The sequence below is a fragment of the Homarus americanus genome, unplaced genomic scaffold (assembly GCF_018991925.1).
Source record: "Homarus americanus isolate GMGI-L3 unplaced genomic scaffold, GMGI_Hamer_2.0 scaffold41027, whole genome shotgun sequence".
Classification (NCBI taxonomy): domain Eukaryota; kingdom Metazoa; phylum Arthropoda; class Malacostraca; order Decapoda; family Nephropidae; genus Homarus; species Homarus americanus.
The window spans coordinates 9,426,494-9,439,273 of NW_024745073.1; the positions used below are offsets into that span (position 1 = coordinate 9,426,494).

At 39.6% G+C, this 12,780-nt stretch overlaps 1 protein-coding gene across 6 annotated transcripts in view; it reads left to right on the forward strand.

The window, feature by feature from the left end:
* The window catches only part of LOC121878323 (voltage-dependent T-type calcium channel subunit alpha-1G-like), a 170,252-nt gene that overhangs the window by 47,752 nt on the left and 109,720 nt on the right, over positions 1-12,780 (forward strand). For all 6 annotated transcript variants that reach the window (XM_042384452.1, XM_042384448.1, XM_042384447.1 and 3 more), the window contains one exon: positions 3,757-3,984. In XM_042384452.1, coding sequence (XP_042240386.1) covers positions 3,757-3,984 — 228 coding nt within the window. The remainder of the gene's footprint in view (positions 1-3,756; positions 3,985-12,780) is intronic.

Genomic DNA, 12,780 nt, shown 5'->3' on the forward strand with positions numbered 1-12,780 from the left:
AACAGTTTTGATGGCAATAATTTTGTTGTTACTCTTCTCTTTCAGTATTTGAGTACTTTACGAATGAGATACTTTTTTACTTTTACTTGAGTTCATTGAACTTTGGATACTTTTACTTCTACTTGAGTAACATTTTCCTAATGTAACAATACTTTTACTCAACAAAGTCTGGTACTTTTTACAACTCTGGGTAATCCCAATGTTGTATAACTAATGGTCCTCATATCTGCATCACATTTTTAGATCTTTCTCCACCTTTGCTACATTACCTGGGACCAGTACTTAACTCTCTTGTGCACGAGATAAGTTTTAAATTTTCCAGTTCCATGATCAGATCTCTTGAGGCCCCCAGGGTAGGTGAGACAGCGCACAGTGAATGTTTATTTTTTTTTGCTTTATCAATTTCCCCCAAACTTGTGTTTAATGTCATAAACCATACAGTATAGCTTTGGCTTCATAACTGATTGATCTGCAACACAAGCCCCCCCCCCAAAAAAAAAAAGCTGAATGCGACGTCAGCAAATGCTACCTAGGTATGTTAATTCCTAGCCAATTCGCCAGGCCAACATACAGGCAATTAAAACATCTAATAATTACTTAATAAGTAATATTAGGAGGACACGTCGCTACCTGGCATTTAATTGCAATTCTCAAACCCCCTTCGTTCACCCCCAACTATGCGCATCACGAACCTCATCTCTTGCCTGGCGATTCAGCTATAATACACACAAAGGGAAGCTCCGCAAATTTGTGTTCTAATTGCTGAAATACTCACCTCCGCAAGGAATTTATATCATACCTAGGTAGCAGTTGCTGATGTCGCATTCGAGCTATATCACAAAAACTTTTTTTTAGAAAAAAACGGCTTTTTCGTCACATTACGTATTAAGTAATTTTTTTATGCTTTAATTGCCTGTATGTTGGCCTGTCGAGTTATTGCTAGGCATTAACATACCTAGGTATAAACTAGGCGTCGCATTCTGGATTGAGCAAAAATACACCAATACATTCACTACCTCCAAGCTCAAAATTGTCTGAGCCAATTGTACTATACACTGCTAGAAGTGGAATTTTATGAGCTTTCCAATGCAGTAATCATATTTCTGGTATCATCAATAGTTTTTGAGAAAGTAGCAAAAAAAGATTCTCAAATTTCCACAGAACAGTATTAACTCAGCACCACAGATATCAGCACCACAGCACGGGTGCTATAATCATTTGGTTTCATTTCACCTTTCCTCATTAAGGCGAATGTAATATTTCAGGAGTCGAGCGAGGTTGGGCTGACTAATCAAACATCGCTTGACGGATGCTCCCCGCTCTCACACTCGGAGACAGCCAGACTCTTAACACTATTTAAGGAGTGAATACCTAACTTAAGTGTTCCCATACAAGTGTTTACATCAGCCCTGCCACTTTAAGAATTCCAGAACTTATTTAAAACAATTTTGTGTGATACAAAAAAACTCACTATCACACGCCGTCGAACAATCAGAAACCTCGGCAACAACAGCAAGTCGCACTGTTTTTGTTTCATGAAGCCAAGTACTGATCTCCCTCTGGGTGGCCTTAGCATTAGGGAAGTGTACCACATACGAAGGTGACATACTCATTTTCTTGGCGGATCAGTCGCTTCTTTTAACAAAATTATCTGATTGTCGTGACTGAAGAACCACTGCCTCGGAACCAGTGATAATTAATCAGAATAATAGAGACAAGACTCAGTGATGATGGGCTGTATGTCGAGCGACGTGTCCTCCTAATATTACTTATTTAAGTAATTATTAGATGTTTTAATTGCCTGTATGTTGGCCTGGCGCTTTAATGCTAGTCATTTACATACCTAGGTATAAAGTTAGACCTCGCATTCTGGACTTAATCACAAAAACTGGTTTTTAGAAAAAAAAATGTTTTTTTTGTTTTTTTTTGTGCCTTCCCTGTATGTTTTATATAGATATGAAATATATTGCATCTTGTAACCAATACTATAATGAAGAGAATGGTACTGATAAAATTCATGTAAGTCTCAAAAATCATCCTCTTTCAGAGACTTTTTTTTAGACACTTTCTTTGGAAATATGAAAAAAATATTGCTTTATACAACCATCTCTTCACTTCTCTAATATTAAAAATAAATTATTTCAGGTAGTAGGATAAGTACTGTAATCCAGGAGTTGAGGCAGCCCGCACGGAGTTGTGGAAATTTAAATGGACATTGTTCACCCTGATGGTCTGACTGCTGAGATAATACTGCACATTTATCATTCCGGTCTTCCCTTTTTATGGGCTTCGAGAGTTGCCAATTATTTTATTTTATAAAACTTACTTGCTACTATGACGCATCAAAATTTAATGCAATTTTGTTGAAATCTTAATTTTTGGCAAATTTTTTGAAGTTTGGTGACTTGATTTACGTCACCATGAAGTTGGTCTTATCATGAATATGATGTAAATCACATTATCATGCACGAGAGGGTTAAGCTTAAACACAATCAATAAGAACAAGAACATATTTTTAAAACACAACCAATAACAAGAAGAACATAATAATTTGAATTAAATTATTAAATGAAAAACAAATACATTTGTAATGTTATAATGAAACCACAATCTTGAATGGTCTTTAGTTTTGCCTGTGTCAATGTAAATCAAAGGACACCCTCAATAGTTAATTAAGTAATATCTTCGTTAGCCGGAATCCCACTTAACCGGAACTCTCCGTTTGCTGGAATTGAAAGTTTCTTGAAAAATCATTCCCAAAGCTGGAATTTTCTGGAAAAATCTGACTTTGGGAACGATTTTCCGAGTGGCACATTTTCTGGAAAATTCCGAGAAAGTTTTCCTGATACTCGGAAAATTCCAAGCATGCAGGAATTTTTTTTCTGGGTTTGAAAGATGAAAGTCGGGCGCATTTTCTGGAAATTCTGAGAAAATGTATTCTGGCTTTGAGAGATGAAGTACGTAATGCATCATTCTGGAAAATTCCGAGGAAATTTCGGTACCCGAAAAAATTCCGGGGATGGGGGATTTCTTTCCAGGTTCTAGTGATGATACAATGTGCAATTTCTGGAACTTCTGAGAAAATTTTCCCACTGCCTGGAAAATTCCAGGGACGAGGGATTTTTATCCGGCTTTGAGAGAGTCGTCTCGTTACCCAGAAATCTCATTCCCAGAAGTGCTCTCCACCAACTGGCTTTCCCAACTTTTCTCTTCATTTCTTCCCTTTTTGAGCCTGACTGTGCAGTACAGTGTGTAATATAGAGATAGCTATTGTATTTCTGCAGCCTTAGACTCTGTGTCTACATATGCATTTTCATTTATGAATAGCCTAAAGTTTACTGAGATTCAACTTTGTAACATTAAAGGCAGGATGTGTAATTATAGATTAATTTGGTGTATATTATGCCAGTCTTTGTGCCTTATTTCTCTAATTTTCATATAATTACCCTCATAGTATTTAAACTCTGCTCCTCTCTCATCATACATCAGTTAACAGTTGTAACTGATAGACAGTGTCATATGGTTACTAGTGCTCACGGGGACTGAATATTCCCTGGTCATTGGTTATGATACGAGTCAGAAGTTAAAATTTATGTAGGACAGTCCATGTATAAACAGTTTATCATACTATCACACTGTTTAGGCATCCCTCTATCAGAGTCCTGTGATATAGGTATCCCATGGTGGTGTACCCTTGAGTAACCTACACTCCTAATTGTTCCATCCCACTTACCTAACGTTATTACCCACTTACAGTGTGGTGGAGATGTACGAGAGCTATTCGGCACATGCAGCAGATCCAACGGACCAGCAGGCGGGACAAGGGTCAGGATTGTCAGTGCTCAGGACCTTCCGTCTTCTTCGTATCCTCAAGTTGGTGCGATTTATGCCCCAACTCCGCCGCCAACTTCTTGTCATGCTGAGGACCATGGATAATGTCGCTATCTTCTTCTCTCTGCTCATACTGTTTATTTTTATATTTAGGTAAGTGCATGAGACCAGTTGCTGTAGATGTATTTACATTGATTACTGATCTATCAATCTCTTATTTTTCATATTTAACTACTTTTATTTAAGATGGCTCAAGGAAAGAGTAAAGTCAAACGTGAGAGGAAATTATTAAAGAGACAAGTGCAAGAAAAGTGGAGAAAGTGAGAAGAAAAGGCTGAAGCAACAAGTAGCAACACTATACTTGCTTCTTCCTCAACTTTCAAAGTGGAAAAATTTATCCTTAACCTCCACATTGATTACAGTGTTTCCTCTCAATTTATTGTGCATGCTAAGTGGAGTCACAAGGATCATCCCTGTTTTAACCATCATACAGGTACAGATATTTGAAATTACTTCATTGACAATATCCACAATCATTCTACTAACATCATTTGGTCTATCACCTCTAGACCTCTCTAATTCACCTACATGGCCTATCCATCTCTTTCTTTTTCTTCTTTTACTTTCATCCTTGCTATTAGAAGTCTTGCTCATCAAACTTTCACTTGTTATGTTCCATACAGTACTAGTACTATACATGCCCATACCACCTACATGCACTCTCATCCATTTGGTTCTCCTCTTAAGATATGCTTTGCCCTGAGACGTTCTTTCAATATCTTCACACTTTACCTTATCAGTTATTTGAACTCCTGTAATATGTTGTACACTATCCCTCTGTTGGTTTCAGTCAAAATTTCTCATTACTGTGAAGCTTTTGAGTTTCACATTCGTACATAATGAGTGAAATAAGCACCGCTTAATTCAGTCTCTTTGCATGCATTACACTTGAACTCTCAATCTCTCAGGGCTTTACTTGATCTTCCTTGAATTATTTTGTTACTAACTTTCACTTTTTTTTTACATGTACCATAAGAATATTTTTGCATTGGATACATGTGAACCTGAACTATACATAGCTATGGCGGTAAATATTTCTAAAGGTTCATGTATTGGTTTATGATCTTTCTTAGTTGTGTGGTATATATATATATATATATGTATTTTTATCACACTGAATTGTTTGAGTGTATCCATACAATTACAAAATGTATCTTTTTCAGCGTAAACATTTTGAAAATGAATTTTTTTTCCTTCATATTAGTCAATGGTGAAAAGCACTCCTCTGCTGGGGCCTTATTAGTAAAAGTTCCGAAATTTACAATGAAATACTGTGCCTGACTATTTTGGTATTATAACTTAACATAAGGTTCTGCTCACATGGTCTTCTTTATGCCTGGACACACTGTTTTGTTGATTTTGAAATACAAAGTGCATATATTTGTGTACATGTATTACTTTTAATGTAAAACTTTTAGAATATAATTTAGAAGAACTGCTTTTTTAATGACTCTTTAGTGTAATTTTAAGTAGAGTTTCTCTTAGTATTGTAAGTTTATTGTGAGATAGAGAGAATGCTGTGAGCTGTAGTTTAAAAGTTAGAATAATAACACTTTTAACTCCTGGAGTGGGGAGTGGGTTGGTGTCAGCCGACAAATAAGTATGACCATCAGTCTCCAGGTACATCACTGCATTTGGTGTATCCCAACCAGTGGCTCCATATGGGTGGATGCAAAATAAGGTGAAAAAATAACAGAATTGCACAGAAGACCTTTAGAGAGGTTAGTTTTAGAATAGATGCATTAAATATAAATGGAATGATTGAAGTGATGAAGAGGAGGGAATACAGTACAGTATATACAATTTCATAGATGGGTGAATTAGGAATTGAGGAGACACGTATGGTGAACAATAGAATGTGAGAACAGGAGGAATAAATGTAATGGAAGGAATGATAAAGTTGTGTGGTCAACCTAGAGGTAAAGAAAGAACTCATTAATGTAACATTATCTAGAACAATGGAGGGATCCTACACAGTTCACTAGCCTCCTTCCCATGATATGGCCACCTCTAGTGGATGGTCATTAGGGAAATAAGGTAAATTTCCAGTTGTAATCTATGGCATTGAAGCTTAGACTGGAGGAGAATGTCCTAAAATTTCAACCAGAGTTTCCAGAGGGCTGCATCTGGAGTTCCTGGAATAGTGAAGTGTATATGGAGTTTGGAATGACAGAGTAGACAGGAGGCATAAATTGTGGAGTGTTGATGAAAAGGTGTGAACAAGTATGAAGGATGCAGGAGGTGAAAATAGTAAAGAGGATGTAAAGTATGTAAATGGGTAATATAGCAAATACTGTAGAGTGGGAGTATACCAGCATTGTGGGAGGGAAAGGTAGAGCAGTACATGAAGAAGAGCACAGACAAGGGATGAGGGGAATGCAGGGGGTTAAGGAACTCCCTGGAGTAGTGAGTCATTGTAGATAAGCTAACTCCTCATGTCGCCTTTTATCAAGAGAGCTTTGAAGACAATCTTTAGGATATGAGAATTCAGAAATCATATGGACACCTGATGAGATTTTAAGTGAACATATTCTAAGGACAAGTATTTCCATAATCCCTAGAAATCACCAACTGTTAAAGTCAAAGACATACCTGTTATAAAAAATTGATGAATATGGAAGGACTTGATGGAAACCCAAGTGTTATTGTAGGATAATTTCTTGCATGTTTGTATGAAAGAAATAACCCAGGTTGGCTCATAGCACAGCAAATTAGTGATCTGGCAGCATCTAAGACTTTGCCTCACCAGAAACAGGCGCCAAAAGATGCTGAAAAAAAACAGTGAAAATAAGTTTGCAGTAAAGGCAAGTAAATAGTGGTGTAGTGAAGGGTGATGGTAGTGATGGGTGATGGTAGTGGTGTAGTGAAGGGTGATGGTAGTGGTGTAGTGAAGGGTGATGGTAGTGATGGGTGATGGTAGTGGTGTAGTGAAGGGTGATGGTAGTGGTGTAGTGAAGGGTGATGGTAGTGATGTAGTGAAAGGTGATGGTAGTGGTGTATTGAAGGGTGATGGTAGTGGTGTAGTGAAAGGTGATGGTAGTGGTGTAGTGAAGGGTGATGGTGGGCCAGGATAGGAGACTAATTTACTTGTATAAACGAAAACGATAACATTACAAGGGGAAGTTGGTCCTGGCAGAGAGAAGAGGAGACCTTTTCACCAGCCTTTGATAGATAAGAGATGGTACCACGTGTTTTTTTTTTTTTACATAAATTTCATGGTAGTTTTGCATTTCATAGATTATAAGACATTTCTCTTTGATGTTCTAAGGAAGGATTTTGAAATATTTGGAACATAAGACTTTATATAACCTCATTAGCTCTCTTGTCATGAACTGTGTGATCCAGCATAACCCCCTCACTACCTTCAGGAGAATATGTGTAATCCTAACCTAATGGCTTTGTTTTATCCATGTTTTGTCATGAACTTGGTAGGTGTGTCACTGCTCATGTCACCCACCATTCGGAACCTCAGTAGTTTTGCCATAACCTTTGTGATCCATTGTATCATAAGCATTTTTGTCAGCACCTCTGTAGCTCCAGGTATGTGTCCTTCCCTTGTTATCTGTGGTGAGTCACCCGTGTGTCAATAGGCTTCATCTGTTTTATTGTGTGTGGCTTTGTGACCTGCTCTCACTACCAGAATGTCACTCACCTAACACCCTTTTCTTCCCTAGCCTGACCTTAAGCCTGTGTTTTTATAAACTTTGTGTCATTATTACTACTGTACTGTAATGTGATACAGGCGATCAATTCATATCTCTTGTGCAAAATATATGACGTTTATATTCAAGTTATTCGCTGTCTTGCAAGGATTCCAGCAATGCACATATATTCTCCTAACCTTAGTCTGAGATATTATATAAGATAAAAACTTAAAGCCTACTGAAAACCACCAAACCTTTTCTGGGATAGGGAGCGAGCGTGGGAAGAGGGGGGAGCGGGAGGTGAGGTGTACTTTGACAGTTAGGTGGGAAGGTCTGGTGAAGTATTTAATTTGTTTATTTATGTTGTTTGGTCCAGTTTTCGATTTTTGCTCATAAAATTGCATAGAAATGACCGGAGAGAATATAATTTACATTGCTGGAATTCTTATAAGATAGTGACTAATTTGAATATAAACAAGCTATAATTTGCATTAGACATACAAATTTTAGATCTAATTTTAGAATTTTATTACAGAGAGCAAAAATTTTATCTTTTGTGCAAAATATATGACGCTTATATTCAAATTATTCGCTGTCATGCAAGGATTCCAGCAATGCAAATTATATTCTCCTAACTTTAGTCTGAGATATTATTTAAGATAAAAACTTAAAGCCTACTGAAAACCACTAAACCTCGGTAATGCTTTTTTGACTGCTAGTGTTGATGTTGTCTTGATACACCTTGATGTACGGCTCCATAGCCTGCACCAGCCGGGTATGGAAGACTTCATAGCGGTCATCGTCAGGGTCGTTGGAAAGGAAGAGCTTCAGTTTCTCTGCACACTCGATGGCACCCTAAACATTACTATGCGTTAACTTGTGTTCTTCTGGGATTGACGCACCACCTGCCTCTTCACTGACGTGATCATCTTCCAACATCTCGTCGGCAGTCATTTCAGGATCTCTGATCACCTCCAGGATGTCTTCGTTGGTGGTCTCGGAGAAGCCTTCAGCTGTAATCCTGTGCGCAGCTTCTCTTGCAAGGTCCAATGCCACTGTAACAGACTGAACCTCACCAGTCACAGGTTGACTCCGCCTCTCACCTGGGATACCATGCAACACATGCCTCCATGCGTGACGAATCGTAGCTACAGACAGCTGATCCCATGCCTACACCAAGAAGTCCACAGCTTGTTTGACGTTAAATTTTTTTCCAAAACTGTTTGACGAGAACTTCTTGAGTCGCCACCTCTTGTTCCTTGTCCTCGTTGCTTTTGCTCTCGCTGTCGGTGTCACCCAGCTTACGCAACTCATCCTTGGTGTTGGTACAGTCGTTCAGGAGCTTAAACTTCTTTGCAGAGTATGCAGCTTTCACATTGCATATCAACTCCTGGTCCATGGGCTGGATTAATGTCGTAGTGTTGGGAGGAAGGAAGACCACTTTTACGTTGGGGTGACGATCTATAAGTAGTGGCGAGTGTCCTGGTGCTTTGTCAAGCAGCAACAAAATGTTGAATGGAACATTCTGTTGCTCGCAGAATTTCTTGACGTCGGGAACGAAACAGTCGTCAAACCAGGAGAGGGACAGAGCAGAGAACATCCACGCCTTACGTGAGGTCAGCCAGTGGACATTAATCTTGCTCATGTCCAAGTTCTTGTAGGCGTGCGGCTTGCGGGCTGTGTGGATCACCGATAACTTGAGTTCACAGGTACCGGAGGCATTGGTGGTAAAGAGGACGGTGATGCGCTCCTTCTGCAACTTCCGGCCCCGAATCTTGCTGGCAGACTGGACAACGAAGGTCTTGGTAGGCAGCTTTTTCCAAAATAGACCGGATTCGTCCATGTTGAACACCTGGTCGTTGGTGTACTGCCCTCCCTCCATAACCTCACGTAAGAACGTAGGAAAATCTCTAGCCGCCACACGGTCAGCACTCGCTTCTTCACCACCAATGTTGATGTTGGTGATCTTGTTCCTCTTCTTAAACCTATGCAGCCAACCAGAGGAAGCATAGAAGGGTTTGGGCTCTGCAATTCCCATCTTACGTGACACTGCTGCGTACAGTTCATGGGCGTACTCTTGAACGGATCGCGTGCCCACCGCCATGTTGCGTCGCGCCTGACGAATCGAGTAACTCGCCAGCAAATTTTCAACCTTTAGCAGCACCTTGTTCTGGCAATACTTGATCATTGAAGCACCTGCAGACGTTGTGATTCTCATGTGTTCTTTGATCTTGGCTGCATTTTTTTTATCTTAATAGTACGAATCATAGATTCGTTGACTCTATGCTGGCGCGCAAGATCAGCTTGACGTGTTCCTTTCTCCAAATCTTGAATGATCTTGTATTTCACTTCGTATCTTAGGGAACGTCATATCTTCTTTGGCTTAGGGCGGCTGGGTCCAGGTAAGCCATTTTACAGAACAATGGATGCTGGTTTACACGGTGTGACCTGGAGGGATGAAACTGACGCGGCTAGGTCAAGCGTCGTCTTTCTTCCCTCCCGCGGGTGGACACGTCTTATTACTTTAAACCAATCACAGCTAGCAGCGGAGGGAGGTAAGGATGCATGGCCCAATCACACTCCGATACGTCATATGACGTCACTGATAACGCAACAGAGACATCCACTGCCCAACCTTACCGCGCGGCTTGCCCAAGCGGGAGAAGGCGGGAGGGTCGAATCTAAAAATAGCGTTTCACCAGACACTCTACGCGTATATGGGTAGATGCATCGCGTAAAGTGAAAGTCCGGTTCTGGCGAGGTACCGCGTAAATGTGGAATCGCGTAAAGTGAAGCTGCGTAAAGCGGGGTATTACTGTACAGTGAGTTCTGCTATAACGCGTGTTTTGATAACGCGAATTTGCTCTAATGCGATTTATGAATTAGCCATAATTTTCTAAAAACAATATATACAGTACCAATAAATGTGAGGAATAAATAAAAATAATACCAATAATTAAGTTACAACAAAAAATACTGTATTGCCAAACCAGTAAATAAAAGCCAAATGAAAGTTTAACACAGTCATCATTTGCATATACATCTGTACTCCCTGTTCACCATAGCAACTGCGACATTACCTCCACCGATTCCACAGCAATGCTCCCGTCCCCACCACCAACTGCCCAGCCATCGTTCCGCTCCCCCACTGAGCCAGCTAACTCGTATGCAAAGAAATGTATATTCCATTTATGTGTTTGTCCTTAAAACAATTATTTCTTTTACTTTTTTTCACAATACGGTATGTATGTAGGATGGTGTGTGCATGTATATCAGTAAAAATAAATGAAGAAAGTTATATATCTACCCAAAAATATGAGTTGAAAAACAACAGCTTGGCCCAGTAGCCTGGTGGTTACAGAGACGAGTCTAACCTGGCTACAGCGCTCCCAGTGATGTTAACAGCTATAAATGTAAAAAGAAAGTGATCTGTAAATCTTCATTTTGTATCAGGTATTTGTAGATTGAAAAGATTGAAAAATGGATGTTGCAGGTATGGCATTAATAGATTGTAATGCTTGTAAGAGTTTAGAAATGGATACTGCTTAGCTACCTTTGAAGAGTTGGATGTCTGCCATACGGATGTTAATCATCTCAGGTTATCATCATCAGTACAGTAGTTATAGATCGATCTTTTATATTTACAATAATTATTTTTTAATTACTGTAATTAAATATAATAATAAAGTTTAAGTAAGCAAAACATATTTTTAATTCTGGAGTTGGGTTAAGTAGAATTTAGCCTACTGGAGACCGCAACGGGGGGGTTCATTAGTTTGCAGAAGACTGTAACTTCACATATAGGATGCAGGCTGATTATTTTAGCCATTTTTCAGACAAAAAAGTGCATCTTATATGCCGTAAAATGTGGTAATAATCCTTACTGTACTGTACACTTGCACTATAATTATTTAACGAAAACATGATGTGATGAAGAAACATCATTAACTGAAACCAGATGTGAAAAGAATATGTGTGTGTGTGTGTGTGTTTTGACAATAAACTGAACTTCTTGGATAATTCTGAGAAGAATTAAATCAAGTAACCTAGATTTTGCCAAGGATTTTGCTAGTGTACCCCATGAAAGGCTGAGAATTAAATTGGAAGGGTACGGGATTTGGAGAAGTGTTTTAGTGTGGATCGGAGTCTTTCTTCATACTTGCAAGCAGGGTGTGGTGATTAATGGTATGAAATTGTCATGACAAGCAGGGTACCACAGAGCAGAGTGATGGGCCCGTTTTGTTTGTTTGTTTCATAAATAACATGCCAGAAGCTATACACTCCACACAAATATTTGCAGATGATGCCTAGTTATTCAGAGAAATTAATAACCAAACAGATTGTGAAGAGCTGCTAAGATTCAATGTCACGAATGTAAGAGGATGTACCTAAGTCTTACAAACGGTAAGGAGGCGTGTCGTATGTCCCAATGGAATGAAGAAATGCATTAATAGAGACCAAATGCGAAAAGAACCTGGATGTGCATGTTGACAATGAACTGAAGTTCTTGGGCCATTTTGAGAAGAAGGTGAATCAAGCAACTAAACTATTAGGTCTTATAAGAGGGTTGTTCAGATATCTAGACGGTCTGTCCCTCATAACGATCTTCAAGAGTGAGGTGCTTCCCTGCCTGGAGTACTGTCACCCCATCTGGTCCCCGAGATATGTTAGGGACTGCCAGTTGATTGAAAATGTCCAAAGGATGGCACCAGACTGGTGCCTGCACTTAGACACCTCATCTATCCAGAGATATTGGAGCGCCTGCAATTGCCTAGCTTATGCTACAGATGGGCAAGGGGTGACCTAATTGAGGTGTATAAACATCTCAAAGGGCATTACTCAGTCGAATGTCCATATCTGGAGCTGGCGGACACCCGCCCCACAGGGGGTCACATCTCAAGTTTGAAGAAACAGCAAGTCCAGAAAACTGTGAGGGCAAACTTTTTCGAAGTGAGAGTTGTGAACTCTTGAAACAACCTGCCAGAAAGTGTTGTGATGGCATCGATTGTGAGCTGATTGAAGGCCAGACTTGACCAACACTGGAGCAGGTTCAGATACTTTCAGGAGTCAATGCATGCCCAGTACTGGCCAACAGTGCGTAACAGACGTGACTAACCGCTCAAGCGGCTAACGAGCCGATCAGTGGCAAAGAGGGTAAAAGTAAAGAGTAAAAGTTATGCTTAAATATTTGAGGGAAATTCTGTTGTCTGTACTGTACTTCCGTGTCTGTTAAGTGGGAAGAACA